Source organism: Schistocerca cancellata, chromosome 10 (assembly GCF_023864275.1).
Source record: "Schistocerca cancellata isolate TAMUIC-IGC-003103 chromosome 10, iqSchCanc2.1, whole genome shotgun sequence".
NCBI classification, from domain to species: Eukaryota; Metazoa; Arthropoda; class Insecta; order Orthoptera; family Acrididae; genus Schistocerca; species Schistocerca cancellata.
Genome location: NC_064635.1, coordinates 158,378,076 through 158,401,587, shown reverse-complemented (window position 1 = coordinate 158,401,587; position 23,512 = coordinate 158,378,076). Strand labels below are relative to the sequence as shown.

General features: G+C 43.8%; 1 protein-coding gene across 1 annotated transcript in view; it reads left to right on the top strand.

The window, feature by feature from the left end:
* LOC126106563 (esterase FE4-like) overlaps nucleotides 1–23,512 on the top strand; it is a 173,932-nt gene that overhangs the window by 104,206 nt on the left and 46,214 nt on the right. Inside the window, exon 8 of the mRNA XM_049912906.1 lies at nucleotides 10,239–10,404. Coding sequence (XP_049768863.1) covers nucleotides 10,239–10,404 — 166 coding nt within the window. The remainder of the gene's footprint in view (nucleotides 1–10,238; nucleotides 10,405–23,512) is intronic.

Here is a 23,512-nt window from a genome sequence, read left to right as displayed (position 1 = left end):
TACCCTCTTTCTAAAACACAAATGCAAACGTGGATTAATACTGTTCATTATTAACACGAATTGTAAACTTTGCTTAACTTGAATGGAGTCCATGTGTTGTGGTACAAGCTCATCAGTAATAGTCCTCTTGCAGACTGATCTAATGGCAGTATTCAGTACTACTGAAGTACAATTCTGATTGAGGTAAACTAGTCCCACTATATTCGCTAATCTGGTCGCTATGTACTGTCGTATCTTGTGATGAACTAAACTTGTTCCGCAAGCCACCCAACGGTGTGTGGTGGAGGGCACTTTACGTGCCACTGTCATTACCCCCCTTTCCTGTTCCAGTCGCGTATGGTTCGCGGGAAGAACGACTGTCTGAAAGCCTCCGTGCGCGCTCTGATCTCTCTAATTTTACATTCGTGATCTCCTCGGGAGGTATAAGAAGGGGGAAGCAATATATTCGACACCTCATCCAGAAACGCACCCTCTCGAAACCTGGCGAGTAATGATGCAGTGAGAGACTGAGTGGGGCCCTCTGGTCAGTTTTTTTTTTTTCTTTATTGAATTTCAATTCCCCCCGAAGGGGGCGGGCTGGCAGCAGCTTAGTATGCCGCTCTTCAGCCTACAGATTTTGTGACAAAGATCAGGAGAACAAAGAATAATAAAAAACAGGCGATAAAATCGGGGACTGAGAGAGTAACAAGGCGAAAAGAAATCGTGGAACTTAAAACAAACAACAGAGGGATGATGATGCTAATAAAAATACATACGGAGCAGACAGGGAAAACAATAGACAATTAAGAAACACGGCGACAGTCTGGATTCTGTTCGCAAAAGACATAAAATTCACACCCAGCGACAGCATGGTTTCTGTTCGCAACACGAGAAAGACAAACAACACTGAATAGTCACTGGAACACTGCACGAAAAAGTTGGCAAATGTGACACCACAGTCGAGAGCAGGTGGGGGGAAACTGGACAGAAGATGGGAAAACAAAAAAGGGGGGAAAGGAGAGTAAAAGCGAAGGGGGGGGGGGGGAAACCGGGAAAGGAGCTGATGGAGGATGAGGACCCATAAGAGGGGTGGGGGGCAGACGCGACAGGGAGGGGGGTAAGCAGAGGAGGGGAATACAAAAGGACTGGGGGGGAGAAGGGAGGTAGGGAGAGGTTTAGTGGGGAGGAAACAGGACAGAAGGGGGGGGGAAGAGGGAGCCCAGGGAAAGGACAGAGGAAAGGAGGGGGAGGGAGGATCAGAGTTGATCTGGTCAGTGGCGGCGGCCTAAATACATGCTATCGAGAGGGCGTTAGCAGCATGTTGCTTGCGAGTGTGTCTTTGGCCTCTCTCGTGATAGGCGCGCTTGATCCTGCGCATACTAATCGATCTTCGCACTACGTCTTTGCCGACTGGTATGCTGGCGACAGCTTATGCTGGCACAGTATTACCTTCACACTGTCAAACATGTGACTTACTGTATCTTTCCGCTTCAGTCTAGATGTGTAACTTCTTTTCCAATGTCGTTTACAAACATTGTAACTTCTTTGCCGACAATAGTTAGTAAATGTTTGAAGATGGCCTTGTAACCAGAAAACTGGTTAACACAATAAAAGTAATTCTGTAGAAAAAAAGCAGACAAGCACTTTTCATTTATTATAATCTTGCTCCATCAAGAACAGATGGAAGATTCAATTAACATGTTAAGAGGTGGTAATAACCATCAAAAAAATTTTAAAAAGTTTAATAAACATGGGTTCAGAAACGCATACTCACTTAGGTCTGTACACTCGTCGATAGTGGTTGAAGACTCTTGTTTGTGGATATGTCCACTTCTGTGAGAAGACAAGGCAAGGTCAAGGTAACAAACACTGTACAGGTAGATTCGTTGCCTCGGCGATCTGTAAACAGGATGCACTACTGAACATGTCGCTCTGCAGTCTAGTGTACACATCAGTCTCAACATTGGGTAGTCTGCGGGCAGCTTTTTTGTTTGCGTTGTGTTGAAGATACTTTAGCTGTAGTCTTATTAGCGTGAGTTACTGTGCAGTACATTACATGCAACACAAGGTTTTTACAGTAATATCATAACTGCTTACAAAAATTACTGAATTGTTACGTTTAATGTTGTTGTGATAGTTGTAGCGTCCTGTATATGAGTGGTTCAGTACATTTTTTTGGCCTTCCATATGCTACAAACAGAAGTGTATTACTCCACACGTGACACATGATATGGCGATATGATTTTGTGGTATGAGTTAGCAGAGCCTGAGAGCCCCTATCCTCTATACAGAAAAATATCCACGTCGCAGAGTACTATCGGACAAGCTATTCGGCCGACTTTTGGAAATTTGGAAATTTGTGGGAAGTTCTATGGGACCAAACTGCTGAGGTCATCGGTCCCTAGGCTTATACATTACTTAATCTAACTTACGCTAAGGACAACACACACACACACACACACACCCATGCCTGAGGGAGGACTCGAACCTCCGACTGGGGGAGCCTCCCGAACCGTGACAAGGCGCCTGAGACCACGCTAACGATGGCTAAACCAAAGGACACCATTCGCGCCTTATACCCGTCGATGCCATCACCCTTGTAACAAGTCATCAGGGGCCATAGGGGAAGCTGTGCCTACTAGGCAGCAGGACACATGCTGAACCTAGGTGTCTGAAATGCTAACCATTTCTGAAGAAGATACTAATATAAGTGTCTTGTGAATTTGAACGTCCTACCTGGAACGTTTTTACTTAACACCTGATTTGTTTAACCTTTAAATCTAAAGGGAGTGGAAGGGTGGACGCAATAAAGTGAACATTTTAATTCCAATGAATTTATTAACTATCAAAATCAAACTCACATAAAAATTGGCAGACGCCACTCAGGCAAGATTATTTACGAAACACTCATTACATAAAGTCATAAGCAAATATTAGCCAACGATCTCCCATAAACATTGAGAGACGCCCCTAAGGCAAAATATTTAAGAAACTGTCTCATTGCATAAAGTCATTAATAAATTAATAAACCATTAGCAACGATCTCATATAAAAATTGACAGTAGCCACTAATGCTGAATCTGACCATAACTTTAACAAAACAACTCTGGTTAAGACACATTATTTAAGACCCTTTCAATTCCAATACTTTAACAATACATGGAAAATAGCAGTGGACACACAACCTCAGTTTTAAAACGAATACTTAGAACATATTTATTAAAAAGGAACTTTGGCTTTCTTGCAAATTATTAGACTAGAGAATTTTGCAGGTCGAACCACGAAATTATTCAAATGTCCGTTAGCTTGTAAGATGGGCTCTTCGGGCATAGAAAGTTACAACTTTGTACAATCATAATTGTGTAAACACGGAAGTAAGGCCCAAGCTTGTAAGCCGGCCGCGGTGGCCGTGCGGTTCTAGGCGCAACAAAAAAAAATAGTTAAAATGGCTCTGAGCACTATGGGACTTAACATCTCTGGTCATCAGTCCCCTAGAACTTAGAACTACTTAAACCTAACTAACGACATCACACACATTCATGCCCGAGGCAGGATTCGAACCTGCGACCGTAACGGTCGCGCGGTTCCAGACTGTAGCGCCTACAACCGCTCGGCCACCCAGGCCGGCTAGGCGCTACAGTCCGGAACGGCAGGACTGCTACGGTCGCAGGTTCGAATCCTGCCTCGGGCATGGATGTATGTGGTGTCCTTAGGTTAGTTAGGTTTAAGTAGTTCTAAGTTCTAGGTGACTGATGACCTAAGATGTTTAGTCCCATAGTGCTCAGAGCCATTTTTGAACCCAAGCTTGTAACGCCGAAGTTTAACCACGAACTGTGGAACCGAATGAGGGAAGTAATACTTAACCGAACAAAGACGTGGCTCCGTTTGCAACGCCAGATAGAGTAGGTCACCGAAATATGAACCCAGCAAGCGCTACCGAAGAGGAACACACGAGCCCATGCGAAGTCCACTGCCCGTAAGCCTAACTTTTAATCTAAAGGGAAGCTCTGCGCTTCGGTTGCACGCTCCCTCAGCTCACTGAAACAAAGACCACAACCGACAACAGGAGGCCAAAAAGACTTTTCTTAACTTTAACATTCAAGAGTGACAAGTAAATTAACACCATAAAATCAAGGCTAAGCAACAACTAATTTCAGTCGCAAGTCCTTTCTTTAAGTGAAACAGTACAAACGCTAAGAATGGGAAATTAATTGACTCACGAGAATCGACACTCACTAGAACATAATGACACACATATTGGCCATCTTAAGTGGTCCTGCAAAGCTCAACACGGTAAGCTTTAGAAATAAAACCTCAGATTGCCCGCAGAGGATTAACCGATATCGTAAGCAAATTAAACATTTGCTCATAATAGCTAATGAACTAACATTCTGCAAATATGTGGTGGTCAATCCACCCTAATCAGGCAATTGCTGTTGAGCGGGAGGGCCGGGCCACATAAGCAATGTTCACAGTTTATAACAACAACACTTTTATTAAACTTTTCTTTAGGAAATAAAATTTTATCTTTAAAATTTTTGTGAGAAGGTAAGTTAGCAAAAAATCCTTACAAGCACAGGCAAGCGCCCTATTCAAACAACAACATTAATCTTTGTAACAAGGATTAAGTGATTCGCAAGTTACGAGGTGCATTCAAGTTCTAAGGCCTCCGATTTTTCATCTCCGAACTGGAAAGAGATAGAAACATGCGCATTGTTTCAAAATGAGGCCACGTTCATTGTCAATACGTCCCAGAGATGGCAGCACCGCACGGCAGATGGAATTTTACCGCCAGCGGCGACAATGTAAATACTTAAAATGGCGACGTTTTCCTTACTTGAACAGCGTGCAATCATTCGTTTCCTGAATTTGTGTGGTGTGAAACCAATTTGAAATTCATCGACAGTTGAAGGAGACATGTGGTGATGGAGTTATGGATGTGTCGAAAGTGTGTTCGTGGGTGCGACAGTTTAATGAAGGCAGAACATCGTGTGACAACAAACCGAAACAACCTCGGGCTCGCACAAGCCGGTCTGACGACATGATCGAGAAAGTGGAGAGAATTGTTTTGGGGGATCGCCGAATGACTGTTGAACAGATCGCCTCCAGAGTTGGCATTTCTGTGGGTTCTGCGCACACAATCCTGCATGACGGCCTGAAAATGCGAAAAGTGTCATCCAGGTGGGTGCCACGAATGCTGACGGACGACCACATGGCTGCCCGTGTGGCATGTTTCCAAGCAATGATGACGCGCAACGACAGCATGAATGGGACTTTCTTTTCGTCGGTTGTGACAATGGATGAGACGTGGATGCCATTTTTCAATCCAGAAACAAAGCGCCAGTCAGCTCAATGGAAGCACACAGATTCACCGCCACGAAAAAAATTTAGGGTAACCGCCAGTGCTGAAAAAATGATGGTGTCCATGTTCTGGGACAGCGAGGGCGTAATCCTTACCCATTGCGTTCCAAGGGGCACTACGGTAACAGGTGCATCCTACGAAATTGTTTTGAAGAACAAATTGCTTCCTGCACTGCAACAAAAACGTCCGGGAAGGGCTGCCTGCGCGTGTACTGTTTCACCAAGACAACGCACCCGCACATCGGGCTAACGTTACGCAACAGTTTCTTCGTGATAACAACTTTGAAGTGATTCCTCGTGCTCCCTACTCACCTGACCTGGCTCCTAGTGACTTTTGGCTTTTTCCAACTATGAAAGACACTCTCCGTGGCCGCACATTCACCAGCCATGCTGCTATTGCCTCAGCGATTTTCCAGTGCTCAAAACAGACTCCTAAAGATGCCTTCGCCGCTGCCATGGAATCATGGCGTCAGCATTGTGAAAAATGTGTACGTCTGCAGGGCGATTACGTCGAGAAGTAACGCCAGTTTCATCGATTTCGGGTGAGTAGTTAATTAGAAAAAAAGTCGGAGACCTTAGAACTTGAATGCACCTCGTAATTAAATTCTGGACACAGTAAAACTTGGAAAAGGAGATAAAGTTTAACCAATCATGGATATCACAATTTTTTTAATAAAATACGGATACACCCTTTTGTGACAGATTTTCAAAACAGGTGGCGTCACATAGGCACGGGCTAATTCAAGTAGCAGAAGGGGGGCCCACTGGACCCAGGGGCGGCTAGACCCAGAACCTGACGCGCTGGATTAGCCGAGCCGTCTAAGGCGCTGCCGTCATGGACTGTGCGGCTGGTCCCGGCGGAGGTTCGAGTCCTCCCTCGGACATGGTTGTGTGTGTTTGTCCTTAGGATAATTCAGGTTATGTAGTGCGTAAGCTTAGGGACTGATTACCTTAGCAGTTAAGTCCCATAAGATTTCACACACATCATCAGACCCAGAACTCACAGCAAGCGGGCGAGCTGGACACGGTGCCGCACTGAAAAAAGGGTCTTAGAGCCCGTGCTATTACGCAATTTCAGAGAAAGGGGAGGGTGGGGGGGGGGAGAAAACGGCAAACATTAATTCCTCAAACGTAAAATAACTACGATGTATAAAATAATAGCCTATTTCACGAACATTGAAATAAAATACCCAAGGGCGAATCAATAACTAATGCCCTTGCCGTAACCTTAAAGGACGAGGGCGAATAGCATAATACCAAGTGAGCTTAGAAATTTAAACTACACTAGTAGGTTAACATATGCTCACTGGAACTGGGGAGCTCATGTAAATTACCCCTTAACAGGATACTGATAAACTTAAACGGTCAAGTAAGCCTACCATTTCACTGTTTACGAGTGAACAAGTAATGCAATTAGATAGCACAGAACGTACAGATTCAATGTTAAGCCAGTGCTTTGAACCAACTATAACAACGTCCACACAGCTCAGTGTACCAGAAAAAATATTACAGTTTCACCATACTGGCTTATGCCATCCGTCACTCCGAACAGCAATAATACCAATTAATACACCTCGCTTACTCGGACTGTATCACATCACAAAATCCAGATAAACCTTTAACCAAACTCAATAACACGTATTTACTTAAACAGCGCTAAAGAGAGGGGACCTTTTGGTTGGCAAGACAACAGTTTCCGGTCACGGTGCCGATGCTTGGGAAGCAAGGATCAGTATAATATGCGCACCAAAAACATGGCAAGCAATTCTCGCCAAATCTTTTATGAAATCCTTTATAGATCCAAATCAGAGCCGCACCACTCGATTAGGGTAATGTGGCCGAGTCCAGTTCCCACACTACAAGCCAGGTTCGGTCTTGCAAACGTGTCAAACACACCACAACCTCTGCGTCGTGCCCCGGCCTGCTCAACCACGCTCCCCCTGATTCCCCAGCGCCGCGCGGCTCTCCGGCTGTCCCCTTTCCAGCCCACACGTCCGTCGCGGCCAAAAGCCACGTCAAACGGCCGAGCCCAAAGATCACACCATGCCGACCCGATCGATCAATCGATACGAGCCGGCACGGCTCAAAATACATCAATATTAAGCGGAAGCAGAGCACACTCTTAGTAAGAGGTATCAAATGAAATCGAACACGCATAACATCACGCGTCCGGCTACGTCTTACTGTACCAAGAGCGATCACAAACACAGTTAACTAAGCGCTCTTAGTAATTAGAGTACTTAGCTGGAGCTGGAGCGATTTTGCGAAGATGTCAGACCATATAACGATATGTTTACATAATGTGTATACATAAACATACAGTTATAAATGTCCCCGTTCGTAGTCGCTAATTATAACAATATGTTTACTTTTGTGCTGTAACATATAGCTATAATCAGCGGTGGAAACATATTTGCGAACGCCGACCGTGTGCGGCTGTTTCTTGTTTGATCGTCTGATCAGTCGGAAGTTGCATAGCAGAGGAGAGAAAATGCCTATTCAAAATATAATTATTTTGGGATAGCTCAACATGAATTTCCTAAGGGACCGTAGTTTATCATGCATTTACCAGTAGAATATGGCGCGGAGAAAATATTTCACCGCATGCAACTTCCGTTCGAACTCGACGAAAGAATTCGTGACTGTGAACATAAAGAAAATTAAATAACTTCATGAAGGAGTGAGACATAGATTCTATATTAAATAAATATTCCATACACCAGTTCCATTTAAGTCTGAATTTATGGCAATTAATAGACGAACTTACACTGCAATGAAGGATTTAACATAGATGCCGTTTTGACTGGCACTTCTCGTAATGAAAACAATTCCTTTGACGTTTTCACATACACGTCGCACAATAAATCTACTGCTAGGCACTTTTAGTATTACACATTTACTTTACACTAAAACAATATTATTTTAACGATAATAATACGGTGGCAAGACATGCGCGTCCGACACAAGTTACAAGAGACAAGAGAAGAATGAGTAACTGTTCATCGAGAATATCTCGTACATAAAAAAAAAAAATATGTGTAAAAGTGATTTTCTTCTGTCCGTTTTTCGCGCCGCGGTTTTCAAAGTCAATAACTCACTGCATCTCTGACGGCGCTTCGACAATAAACAAGTTACGTCACAGGTCGTTCACCTTTTACATTCTCGCAACATTATTTGCTAACTGTAGCTGTTGCCGAGCGACTGCTCGATTAGTGAATGATTTAAAATGATAAGGCAATCACATAATGTTACAACCATCACTTCGCAAGACCTTAAGAGCGTGTCCCTCCAAGGAAGCGGCCACTTCCACAGCTCACGAGGTTCCCGGACAACGCACAGCGCCGGCCAACTGCCGCCGCCTCCAGTATAACCACGTGACAACCGCCGCCCGGCCTCAGGCACGCCGTCTTCGCTTCTGCCCGCCAGCCAATCGCCGACTCGCGCATCGCCGGCTTCCGTTCTTAAAGCGTTCTTCCCTTACTCGCGGTCGGCACTCGCTTATATCCCGAGGAGGATGCTAAGTTCACCCAACCTGGATATGATGTGACGTCATTATGACGTATATACGCTTTAGTCGATTAACACACCTATCGACTTTTACGAACGTTCGAGATTCTAAACTGTCGTCAGCTAGTGGGTTGTTTTGACACGTTCGATTGTGATAACAGCTCAGTGTGGCAGCGTGTATGTATTTCGCCAAAATAAACGTGCTGGATATTAATAGAAATATTCCTGACCGTGGCCTTGAAAACACCACGGACAACACGTTTCGTAAAAAAGTGAAGTCTTCTTATGTCCAGAATGCTTACGCCGAAAATAATATTTATTTATTATCAATATTTTAGTATGGTTTCATCGAATTGGTCTTGTCAGTACATATTAGATTGTAGCAGCATACTCTTGCTGACTTTTTTTCTTAATTTATATAGCTGAAAGAGAACTCGTGCAAGTTTGTTAGTTAAGTAATTTATATGTCCATCCCAAGATAGTCTTTTATCAACCATAATTCCAAGTAATTTTACACTCGGACCACAGAGACAGGTACCTTAGTGTCCGGTAATGACTGGTGTGTAGAATGATTGAATTTCGAACTTAAAAAGAAAAATATGAGGCATTGTTGAGGAAAAATCGTCGACCGGAGATGAAATACGAGGGGAAGTGGATTTCTCAATGTAATCTTAACGAAAGGTTAGTGTCTTGACGCATCTAAAGATTTTGGCTGCCGAGTGCTTCTTCTCACCGAGTACGAATAACCGACGCACTTCAGCTGGGTCAGAAGTACATCAATTTCTGCTCGAGATTCACAATAACCACGCAATTGCCCGTCGTCATCGATGCTGAACTCTTTTCAGCTTTTCTCTCATTAGTCTCTCGAATGCTGAACACATAATTAGAGACGAGCAACGAAAAACAACGCACAGGACACACACAGAGTACAATACACGATTTAAACGCAAGGAACGCAAAACACATTTAAACGAATGGCGCAGAGCACAGCGCTACCCTGTCACAACCTCTCGAAAGTTCACAAAAGTCGAATAGTCGATATACGGTTTCTATCGTTTTCGATGTAGCGTGATACGTCATAATGACGTCACATCGTATCCAAGTCCGGTGAACTTAGCATCCTCCATATCCCGAGCCGGCCAAAGACCCAAGACAAACCTCTCGATGTCAGAGATACTGCTGGTGCCAGTCCCGCCACGGCTCACTACCTTTTGTAGTTCAAGGTCTTCTGATTTTTCGGAACCTGACCGTAGTACCAGCGCTGTCACAACTTCAAACAGAGGAACACATAGACCTTCCGCCACCATGTTATGTTTACAGAGCATCAATAGATTCGCTAGAATTATTTAGTCTTTCATCTTTATGCTGAGTCCAGCTTTCTTTCTTTTCAGCTTCTGGGCGACCTGATGTTCACGTACCACGCAGTGCGTGTGGCCAAACTACACAGCTCCAAGTCGGCAGCTCCGGCCCACTTCTTTGTCTTCCACTACGTGAGTGAGAAACTTCCCGAAGGCCCGATGGGGGAGGTGTTCCGAAAGATCAGGCAGAAGTATAACGGTACAGTATCCTTCGTAATATTTGGTAATTTCATTGTATCCAAGATTCAGTCAGATTTGATATTTTCATATGTAGTTGTAACGAGCTTTTTTTCCAGGAGTAGTTCCGATGTGTAGTTGTTGTAGCCTGCAATCAGAAGACGGTAACCCTTCACGCTAGTCTCGACTGCGTTAGTTTCTTAATCTTTTGGTACCAGGACTGCAGTCTGTATGAAGTTTCTAACAACCCTACCACAACAAAGGTCAAAATTTAATAATGTTTGTGGTGTTGCTCATGCTGCTAAATACTGCATTTTCGGGCAACAGAAATGGTTCAAATGGCTCTGAGCACTATGGGACTCAATTGCTGTGGTCATCAGTCCCCTAGAACTTAGAACTAATTAAACCTAACTAACCTAAGGACATCACACACATCCACGCCCGAGGCAGGATTCGAACCTGCGACCGTAGCAGCAGTGCGGCTCCGGACTGGAGCGCCTAGAACCGCACGACCACCGCGGCCGGCTTCGGGCAACAACAAAGTTATTATGTGGCAGGTGTCATTAGAGCACAGTTAATAAAGTCATTTCATGTAATAATGAATAAACTAGGCACTCATCTTTTCGTGTTTCCCACGCTGGTCTCGTTGTAAAATCATGGCTCAATCGTCGAAAATCTAGGTGGTGATGATTCCAAGCTCGGATGCAAAGAGCCCTAGGTTTTACTCTGCTATATTCAAAAGTTTTATAGATGTGTTTCACAAACCATTCTTGAAGATTACACCTTTGCAGGACAATGGTGATGTGAAAAAATAATCAGCACTCCGAATTTAAGTTACACTTCTTTTTTATTACTTTTGCTGCAATATCACGTAACACACAAAAAATCATTTCATAATACAAAACATACTTGAAAAATCTTCCTCACTGTTTAAGTTCACATTTTATAAGCTGCCTACAATACGCGTCTTTCCAATATGACGTCCAAGACTTGACCTTTTTCGAGGTCCGACTCTCTAACTAATAACCGCTTACGTGCCCAAAAATCAGAGTTACAAGTACGTCAAAGATCATAGTGACAAAAGAAAGAATACACATAAGATTAATATCATTGCAATATAAACATATCGCTGTATCAAAATACCTCTACATTAATGAAATCAATTCTGAATTTTGTCTCAGAAATGTGTCAACTACTTTACAGAAACACAGTAGAATATTGCTGGTATCGAGAGGTTGAGTTGAGGTGCCGTAATGGTTACGTAATTCAAGTACCATTACAAAAAGCTGCTTATTGTATTCTATCCTTGCTCTGCCTCTACAATTCGTCCACTGCCCCCTACCTCTACACTTCCGTTACCAATTAGCTATTGTTCTTGACGATTTCTTCTCTTAATACGAATTTTTCTTCCAGATTCAATACAGTACCTCTTCATTGGTTACCTGAGCTATTCATGACATTTCAGTATTACTCTGTTACACCAATTTCAATAGCATCCATCCTTTTGTCATCCGTACTTTTAATCGTCACTCCACACAATTCAAACGCCTTCCTAGCACTTAACTCTGTATTTGGTATTAGTATGCACCTCGTCTTCAACCGAGCGAGGTTCTGAAGTGATTGAACTCGTAATACCGGAGAACAACGGTTCAAATCCCCGTCCGGTCATCTACATCTGCTTTCTCCGTCGTTTCCTTTAATCGCTTAAGGAAAATGCCCGGATGGTTGCTTGGTAAGGACACGAACGAATTACTTCTCTGCGATAATTGGAGCTTGTCTTCCTCCCCTAATGATATTCTTGTCGAAGGAACGTAAAACTCCCTGTTTCTCAAAAAAGCATTTATTGTTTTTGCCGCTATATATTTTAGTTGCTGTCCAAAGGACAAAACTCATCTACTACTTGTGACGTCTTAATTCCTATTCTGTTTCCCCCAGAATCACTAGACATAATTAGACGGCATTCCCTCACTTTCGTTCACTCTTTCCGTCTTGTAACCATTTTCAAGGGCCTATCCATTCAGTTCCACTGACTTTCCAGGTTCTTTGCCGTCTCTGACTGAACTGAACTGTGTCACGGAAGTTTTTCTTTCCCTGAGCCTTTCAGCGAATGCAGAGAACATCGGAAGCTCCGTGAGGCCTTTCGCGAGTTATGTTGTTGTGTACAGAGAATTTGAGGAACTAGAAAATTGTAGCGAAACGCAGGAAGCCCTGCAAAGGATCGATGCTTGGTGCAGGGAGTAGGAATTAACCCTCAATATACCAGGTGTACCGGTATGAAATGAGCGTTAAGATACAAATGTGTCGATAAGGAACATTTGTTGTGAACGAGCCTTAATTTTTGTTTGTTTGTTTGGTATGACATCTGTGAAAGATATTTAGTATACATCACGTCATGTAACAAACAACATCATATGTTTTCATCGTGTTAACAATGTCGAATTTTGTACCAGAAAGTGATGATTTGCGGAAAGCATAAATTTTTTGTTTTCATTTGAAAAAAGTGCTGCAGGGTCGCATCGAATGCTTGTCGAGGCATATGGTGATCATGCTCTATCAGAAGCAACATGCAAAACATGGTTTTAACGGTTCAGAAATAATGATTTTTATGTAAGAACGTGGAAGACCACCAAAAAAGTTCGAAGACGCCGAATTGGAAGCAATATTGGATGAAAATGATCAGAAGCAAATGGCAGCAATGCTAAATGTTGCACAACAAACAATTTCTGACCGTTTGAAAGCTATGGGAAAGATCCAAAAGTGTGGAAAATGGGTGCCACATGAATTGAATGAAAGACAGATGGAAAGCCGAAAAACCATTTGTCAAATTTTGCTTCAAAGACATGAAAGAAAATCAATTTTTGCATCGAATTGTTACTGGCGATGAAGAATGGATTTATTTTAAGAATCCTAAACGGAAAAAATCATGGGTTAGTCCGGGACAACCATCAACATCGACTGCAAAACCAGATCGATTCGGCAAGAAGACAATGCTCTGCGTTGGATGGGATCAAAAAGGTGTGCTGTATCATGAGCTTCTAAAACCCGGTGAAACTGTGAATACAAATCGCTGCAGGCAACGACTTATCAATTTGAACTGTGAATTGATCGAAAAAAAGACCAGAATGGGCCAGAAGACATGGCAAAGTAATTTTTTTACACGACAATGCACCTGAACACAAAGCAAAACTGGTTCAGGATACAATCAAAACACTTGGCTGGGAGCTGCTACCCCACCCGCCGTATTCACCAGATTTGGCCCCTTCCGACTACCATTTGGTTTCATCAATAGGACACGCATTGGCTGAGGAACACTCCGATTCCTACGAAGAAGTCGAAAATTGGGTGATTGATTGGTTTGCTTCAAAAGACGAACATTTCTATTGGCGTGCTGTCAACAAATTGCCAGAAAGGTGGACAAAATGTATAGAAAGCAATGATCAGTACTTTGAATAAAATGTTTTTACTTTTTAATTCAAAATTAGTGTTTCATTTTCACAAAAAACGCTCATTTCATACCGGTACACCTGGTAAACAACCGTATCGTACTGCGTATACGTAAAACGTCTGTGCAAAAAATTCCAGAACATTCGTAATTTCGCGCCAATATTGTGTTGAAGCGAAATGCGGTTGGCATCCCTGAACACTCCTGTGTTCAATGTGTGACTGACAGAAGTTCCACTGTTGTATAGCTGTACTGAGTAGAATGTTGTGGCGGACAGTTCGTAAATTTCGATATAGCAAAGTTAGAGCAGCAACGCGTTTGCATTAGATTTTGCGTGAAATACAAGAAAACCTTTACAAAGACACAGCAAATAATTCGGGAAGCCTACGGTGATGAGTGCTTAAGCTGTACTCGATGTTACGAATGGATCACACGTATTAAAAATGGCCGGACCGAAGTTAAAGATGGCCGTCGTTCAGGACGTCCTTTGACGTCTAGCAACGATGCTCATGTCAGGAACATCAACGAAATTGTTGCGTGCCAATGGAAGGCTGACTGTCAAAGAGATTGCAGGAGAAGGTAACATTTCGGTTGGATCATACAATCCTGACACAGCATCTTGGAATGCATCGCGTTGCCGCCTGTTTCGTCCCACGGTCCATGAGCCAGAAAGACCTTCGCCTCGCAATCTGTGAAGACCTTTTGGATCGCGCAAATCATAACGAGATGTTCCTTAAGAGAATGATAATTGGTGATGATACGTGGCGTTACAGATGATGTTGAGACCGAGATTCAGTCTTCACAATGGGTCTCCAAGACCAAAAAAAGCTCGTCAGGTCCGGTCAAATGTCAAAGCCCTGTTGATACTTTTCTTTGTCTTTGAAGGATTAGTTCATCATGAATTCGTGCCATAGGGACGAACTGTTAATCGAGGGCATTATCGGAACGCGTTGCGACGAATTCATGGTTCTTTCCTCACGATAACGCACCCGCCCGTCCACCCCTGTCGGTGTGTGACTGTTGCACAGAAAACTAAATCACTGTGCTGCCTCATCCTTCGTACTCTCCAGCCCTGGCACCTGCGGACTTTTTTTTATTTCCAGTGCTGAAAACCCCGTTGAAAGGGCGAATATTTGCAACGATAGACGAGATAGAAGAAAAGTCGCAGACGGCGCTTCGCGCGATCTAGTAAGAGCCGCACAAAGACTGCTTCCGGAAGTGGAAACTACTTTGGGAGCGGTGTATCATTTTGGAGAAGAGTATTTCGAAGGAAACAATGCGTAGAAAAATTTTGTGGAGAAAGTTTCGGAGTTTTTTGAACTGACCTCGTACACAGAAATACTCATCAGCGTATGATAAAACAGTTGTACAACTGTGAGCGTGGGGTTGATCTGAGATTCTGTTATTTTGCGCAACGGATTAATCTAAGATGTACCCTTTATCCTGTGGCTCCTGCAAGATGCAATTTCCACCCCCACACTATTACAGAAGTCAGACATACGCTCCTAACGTTCTAAAGAGAAATGCCTGAAAAACTTTCAACAATAAATATCTTCTGTAGTCGTCCGCTGTAAGGAAATGACACAAAAATTCACATAATTTCTTACATAACTAGTGGGATACTTGGGTGCTGGAGTAGTGCTAGTTAGTGTAAGAAAAACATGAAACTAACGAAAGTTATTATTTATTTTGCAAAAATTCTGTGAAATCACAATGGCACTTTTAGTTATGTATTGAACAAGTTATATCCTGGTTCTTTTCGGAATGTGAAGTTACCTCTCAAGGATAGGATTCGCTAATGAAATTTCTATACAGAGTTTAAGATTGTTGTTGACTTGGCAGAATGGCTGAGAGGCGCGCCTACTCAACGTGAATAATTATCCTTTAGGACGTTGCTAGGTACGGTCGAGGCTGTCGCGTGTGAAATGCAGTGATGTGTACTGTTGTGCAGGAAATATGGGGCTCGCGATAGCTGTAGCGCACAATACCGTAAGCTGCGATGACTGCTGTCTGCGCCGCTCGCTGCTGACAAATAAGATAACTCTCGTTCTATCTGGATTGACCTTCGCCAATCAAACTCTCCCTACGCCTTGATGAAGTCAAGGATTCCTATTCGCCCCTAGTCTAACTATTGGCGTGGTACACTGGTCAGAGAACCAGTCCACCGCGATGCCACTCAAAAATTCGCTCGCTGCCGTTTAACTATAACTCTGTCCGTTCACATCGCTCAATAAGTGTGTAGACCAACACAGTGAACAACGCTTAATCGCAAGGACTTAATATAGAGAGTCGTCCTTCGATTCGCTCTCGACAGAGGTGCTCTCCCAGTGCTGAGGAGAGACTTGTTCCTCGCTCCAACAGTGACAACGGAACGGCGCCTCTCCACGCCAGAAGTGAAGGGGTATATCTTTCGGTCTCTTCCATTACTCCTTCAGCTCAAGGCGTCAGAAATATCGTCTGCCAATCAGCATTGCTCTTCTAAAACTGGAGAATGACGTTTTGTTTAAGGTGACCAATCCGGAAATCCATAGCATTGGCGTTTGGCGTTTGCTGTCTGCCTGTGAAAATCTCTGAAACTGCGTGCTATGTGTAAAGAATGCGTAGGCTGGCCGCTCCCACACAATGAAGCGGAATTTGCTTTTAAGCCGAACACGGGGGCGCTCCCCCTTTCACTCAGGCACGTGCTGTCTGCTTCACGGGCGGTCACCTCGGCGTTTGGCGTTGACTCGTCCTCTGAAAGGACTGGCGTCCCGTGGTGCGGTTTGCGTCTCCCGAACTAAAAGCTCCTGTGACCGTCGTGTCTGGAGTGTGTGTGTGTACGCCAGCCTCGAATATTTCAACCACAGTGCGCTTACTTGTTATTTGCATGTCGTTTACATGAATTCATACAACATTGACTTTATCTTATCGAGTTTCGGTTCGAATGAAGCGTCTTGATGTGCAGAATATGATTGTGAGGGCGGAATATATAAGCAATGAAGGTCAGAAGACCACGACATCTTACACAACAATCACTTGAAGCAGTTACTTCCCTAAAATATTTAGCAGTATTCCTACAGAATGATTTATAGCAGAAAGAGAACATACAACGAATCGAAAGTAAGACAGATGTCAGACTGAGATCCACTAGAAGAATCCTCATGAAATTTAGTTTACTCGCAAGGAGATAGTTTACAAAACCGGCGTTCGAACAATACTTAAATACTGCTCATCAGTCTGGGATCCGCACCTCACAGGGCTGATAGACGAAACATAAAAGATCCAAAGAAGAGCAGTTTCTGAGGTGCTCTCCGCGTATAACTTACGAGGATGCAGTTGCGTGACGTCATCGACAACCGCCAACATTTCTGTAGGTGCACACACACTCAATTTCAGGGCAAAACTTGCCTTGCAAATGACAGGGTGGTCACCTGTCGAAATATCGGGGGTTGCCAACCACGTCACCCGATTCCATTCCTGTAACTTATTTGAACAACAGCAGCTTGTTTCATTACGGAGTAGTTTAGCTTCGACAAAAGCGTCACTGGGACGCGCAATCGACCCCAGTGGCAGACGCTGCAAAGTTCCAAAACCGCGCGTTCCTAGAAGAGTCAATCAGAATACTGCATCGTCGTCCATACATCTCGCGAAAAAACCAGGGATTGTAGCCCACACGGAGGCTTACCGGCTTATCGTTCTTCCCGCGAACCAACCGCGACTGGAACGAGAAGATGCTGATAGTGTTATACAAAGTACCCTCTACCACACACCATCAGGTGGTTTCCGGAGTATAGATGCGGGTACAAATGTAGATGTATTTCATCCCTGACAACTTCAATCATTTTATCGCAGTTCATTCTTCATATGACGTACAGCCTACTCTTCCCTCTGACATGGCTATCTCACCATATCTTTCATACGCCTTCACTCGCTGATTATCGAAAACACACATATTGTGACGCGTAACATGCTCATAGTACTGTGCAGTGTCATTAATGGATGTAAATGCGTGAAAGAAATATTATACCGTTAAACGGGTAAGACACATTTACTTCCTTATTTGTTGGCAAATGTGTCAGTTATTTCATTCGTGAAGGACATTCTTACCCAAAGCAAGTAATGCTAAATCCCAGAAACTATACATGGTATTGTGAGAAGTCATACACTGTCCCAGGATTAACTTTTACTCGCTATGGTTCACAATCATATATATTTCTTGTGCAGCACGTCACGGTCAGTTGACTGTAAAAAGCATTTATTTTCAATATTTGATTACTACTGAGAATACGTGTAGTAGTTTAATGTCATTTATCCAAAAAATGACAAAACATTAACTACTTAAACCATAACTATGATGACGAACTTAGTGAGATACTATCAAAAATTAACGAGTATTTTGTAACTGAGCGTCTCATTTGCACGATTTTATCGTTATTGAGTATGTAAAAATTTCTGAAAAATTCTGTAGTGTTAGTTACACTGAAAGAAAAAAATCACAATATCAAGAAAGTGTTGGGCTACATAAACGAAAGTTTCTACGAGGGCAATTCGGAAAGCAAGGAACGATCGGTCGCGAAATGGAAACCACAGTGAAAATCCAATGAAGTTTTGCACAGGTGTGTTGGGCAGTGTCTCTAGTATGCCCGTCGATCGCATTACGTCGTTCTTTTTAGTTCTGAGCACACAGAGAGCACATAAAGATACCTAGAGCAGCAGTGTCTCCCGCCAAGTACGAGGGCCTGGTGAGAAATTTCGCCTGAAGCTATGCAGCCAACGTTACATAATTGTCGTGTGTTTTCTGCTTCAAGACAATTCTCAGCCGCATTCTGCAGGGGCAATGAAGATGCTCCTGCATCGTTTTCAATTGGAAATGTTTGATTACCCACAATACAGCCCGTAATTGTCTCCCTCTGAGGTTCGTGTCTGCTCATATCAACCACTCTCTATGAAGACAACATTTTGGCACAGACAACGATCTGTAGGCCAGCGTAGAGAATTGTCGGAAAGCACTGGCGGCTGCCTTCTACAACGAGGTTATTGGAAAGTTGGTACAACGCTACGACAAGCGTCTAAGTCGGATCGGCGACTATGCAGATAACTAGCTGGAAGCTGTAGCTAACTATTGCAAATAAAACAGTTTTGATTTTCACTGTGGTTGCCATTTCGCGATCTATCGTTCCTACATAGGGTGCAACGATCATCGTAATAGAGTAAGCAAAATCAGAGCTTGCACGGAAATATATAGGTGTTCGTTTTTTCCGCGCGCTGTTCGAGAGTGGAATAATAGAGAGTTATTGTAAAAGTGGTTCGATGAACCTTCTGCCAGGCGCTTTGATTGCAGAGTATCCATGTGGATGTAGTTCCAGAAATGTATTTGCAACCGTGAATACGAGGAATCATCAGCTGTGTAATGGAATGACTGCATTAAAATTTGTACCGGATTGCGACTCGAACCCAGATATCCCACTTTATGCGAACTGTAGCCAAAACCGGTTTCACTATCTGTGCACGACTCAAACCAGTACTCGTACACACATTATGTAGTTCTCATACAGGGAAGGACATTTTAATTGAAAGTCGCTGCCTGATACGGGCTTGTTGTTAAGAACGACCTAGCAATGTTCCTTCGGACATGAAACTTCCTGGCAGATTAAAACTGCGTGCCGGACCGAGACTCGAACTCGGGATCTTTGCCTTTCGGACATGCTTGTGCGCCGATACCAGGCAGCGACTTTCAATTAAAATGTCCTCCCCTGTACGAGAATTACATAATGTGTGTACGAGTAAAGGTTGTGACATGGGAATGACGACATGGGGAAGTCTGGGTCTTTTTTTTTCTATTTCTTTTTTTTTCATTTTGTTCGATATTGTTCGTTGCGGTTGGTCCGGGCGGACGTCACAAGACATCCGTGCAAGTTCATCGTTGATTCCTTTACTCAGTTTTTTTTTTATTCAGAGGGCGAGCAGCCCTCTGACCGAACACGCTGAGCTACCGTGCCGGCTAAAACCGTGTGCCGGACCGAGACTCGAACTCGGGACCTTTGCCTTTCGCGGGCAAGTGCTCTACCAACTGAGGTACCCAAGTACATAGCACACAGACAGCGAATGCGGTTAATGAAACCGCTCGCGTAAAGCGAGAGACCCAGGTGCGAGTCCCGGTCTGGGATAAATTTTCACTGTCGTCATCCCCTTTCACAGCTGACGGCTGTTCGTCTTCGCAACTGCGGTTACATTTCATGTATTTCATAAAGGCTGCGGTCATGCAGTCCCTGTTCCTTCAGATATGCATGCACGTACGAAGGAATACTGCATCGTTCTCCTTCACAATACTGAATCGGAATCAGGAACATCCGTGAACCGTGATTAATTTTCAAAGAATATTCTTAAGAATTTATTTTTTTTTACTAGTGATTCATCAAGAACATTAACACATTTAATCACACTATGTAAGCATGAAAGTAGTTGCCAGGTAGTAACTGATGAAATCATAACCAAATTCCTTTTAACAAATGGGAATTTTATTCACTTTAATAGTGCCTAAAAGCATTTTTTTAAAAGAAACAGATTTAAAATTATAATCAGAAAGCACCCTCTAAATATCAAAGTTAAAATTTATTCAGAGGCAGAAAGAAACAAGTTTTTACTGTATGAGCTTTCAGGCAGAGAACCTTGCCCCTCCCTTTTGACACGGCCATAGTTACGACCGCTCACAACAGCCTCTGAAAGACTTCACTGGTGCAAATCTGCAACACACCAGATATCTTTAAACTAAGAGTTTTAGCAATTTAGACAAGCACACAAACTATGCACCCCCTGTAGGAGCGATGGAAATGGTATAAAACACTAACAATTAAAATATTAACCTTGCCACCGAAGGTGCAACTTGATTTTAACTTCTAAGAAAAGTCTTACGGTGAAAGGATGGCAACTTTATATACTAAAATAATCATTTAAATAAAAGCCCATGAAATGCAAAATTATATAAAATCCTACAAGGTTGGTCAAACAATAGTCAAGATGCTCTACAGTGCACAGATACCGCCTCTCAAGATCATAGGCAATAAAATCAAAGTTTCCAAAGATCAAAACATATTTCAGGTATTAGGCCGCTACACTCCAAGCAATAAATTCGTTAACACACCAAATCCGTCAAACATGACAGAGGCAGCTACTAACGTATGGTAGATTGATAGGGAGATTACCGAACAACCCCAACCGCAGGTTGCTCTAACCCGCCCCTACTCCACAAGGGAAAAACGGACCACCCAATTTATAAACAACCACCTTCCCGCGGGTGGGCAAACGGAGAAGAATGGTGGGACGACTCCAAAGCAAAACGGCTGGTGACCTCACCAAGAAAATAAGTAGAATTTAACAAGAGTAAATCAAACAACATATCACCAATCACTTAACTTCTAATAAACCGCGATTTCTCGAGAAGACCTGGCGCAGCACCCCCAAATCGTTCTCCCGAACCGTCCACTGCCAGCCACTTCAACGGACGCAAGAAGGCGTGCCGATCTCCCGTCTTACGGCGTCGCAGCTCGCACCGGCCAGCCCGAGGTCGTGGGTTGACTCCTGTTGCTCTCGTGTCGACCGCGAAGTCACTACCCCTCGCTAAACGACGTGGCCCACTGGACTCACGTGGCGACCTCACATGCGCCGACACTCAAGGCGGACAAGTCATCTTGTGTCCCAGTGCGCGACCGACCAACCGATCGATCCAACCGCCAATGACCATTGCCTGAGCAAATTCGAGCAGACTGGCGACCTAACGCGCAGACTCAGATAAGCCCCGAGGGGGCGACCACTCGTTGAGTTCTCTTACTGGCGGAGTGGAAATACTCTCATTTTGCCGGCTTTAAAGGTTGATCCGAACGACAGACATACTAGCACTCTGAACGACAGACAGACACTCACTGCCTAACAAATGCGGACGTGAAAGAGACTAGCAAGCTGGGGACGAGAGACTGACACAGACTGATCCCTTGGCGAGCTCATAGCGCCCCTTAAATGCACGTGAACAGGCAACCTTTCCCCTTTCCCACCAGAGGGAGACACCAAAGCTGCGATTGCCACAGCGGCGCCACCGCCAGAAACGGAGGGCGACTGCTTCACACTACGCGCTGCGGCGCGAAAACAGCAATTTTTACCACGGCTCAATCCGGATTTGTGGAAAACAATTCATGGCTTTTGCATCACGATAAAGCACCTGCTTACACTTTGTTCTTAATTTTGTGACGAAAAATAATACTTTAACGATGCCAAAGCCTCCTTACTCCACAGACATAGTCCCATGTGTCTTTTTGCTGTTCCCAAAACTAAAGAAAGTGGTAAAAAGCGTAGATATTAAAAAAGTGTCGCTGAGACAGCTAAACTGTTTCAAAGATCGAGTTGCAAAAGTGTTTTCAGGACAGGAGAAACCGTTGTCGTAAATGTATCTCTACATATTATAAAGTCCCTTTTACGAGGGTTGCAACATTGCATCGACTCATTCACGAGAAAGGTTTGTGTGTGTTACTTACTACAGCTAGACGAGACAAGTTGCGCGGCCTTAGACATTAGGTTGGTGCACAAATTCGCAGCGTTTCTGGTTTTCATGTTGTTACTCTGGTAGCTGTGGACTTATTTATAGACTGTCGCTTTTATGTGTAGTTAACTGTTGCTACTTGAGTTTATATATTGTCATCTGGAGATAGTGAATAGTGTTGAAGACGCTAGAAAATGGAGCGCCAAGTCGAGAAATCGGAACGTTTCAGACACATTCTTCTGTTCGGGTTCAGTAGAGGGATAATATCAGCGGTGGCAGCCAAAACCATTTCCGCCGTGTATGAAGGTAGTGCCACTGGGCAGAACAGGGCAAGGAAATGGTTTTCTCGATTTGAGGAGGATCTTTTTGGCATCAGTGGCTCTCCACATTCAGGAAGACCTTCGGGGTTTGATGAAGATAGTTTAAACACTTTAGTTCAGAACGATCACGTCAGCGTATTTGAGGTTGCAAATGTGATCATTCCACCACCGTCAGACGTTTACAAGCAACGGGAAAGGTTCAAAAATCGTGTATATGGATACCGTATGCCCTAAGCCAAAATCGCCCGCATCTCGTGGTCGTGCGGTAGCGTTCTCGCTTCCCACGCCCGGGTTCCCGGGTTCGATTCCCGGCGGGGTCAGGGATTTTCTCTGCCTCGTGATGGCTGGGTGTTGTGTGCTGTCCTTAGGTTAGTTAGGTTTAAGTAGTTCTAAGTTCTAGGGGACTGATGACCGTAGCAGTTAAGTCCCATAGTGCTCAGAGCCATTTTTGAACCTAAGCCAAAATCACATAAATCGGCAGGTGTCTACATGTGCATCTCTGCTTACTCGTCGTCAAATGGCTCGTGAACAACACCGACCATTCCTGTTCTCTATCGTTACTGGTGGTGAGAAATGGTGTCATTATGCTAACATAAGGAAAAGAAAGGAATGGTTGAGACCAAACAAAGCAGTAACTCCCCGTACAAAGACATGCGCGCATCCACGTAAGATAATGCCATGCATCTGTTTGAACGGCGACAGTGTGGTGTACTACGAACTGCTTCCCCGAGGTGTAACCAATACTGCTGACATCTATTGTTAACAATTAAAACGTGTTACAGACACGACCCAAAAAACAATGACGCAGTTCCACAACCTCGGATTCCTTCAGAGCCGTGGTTCATGAGGACACATCTGG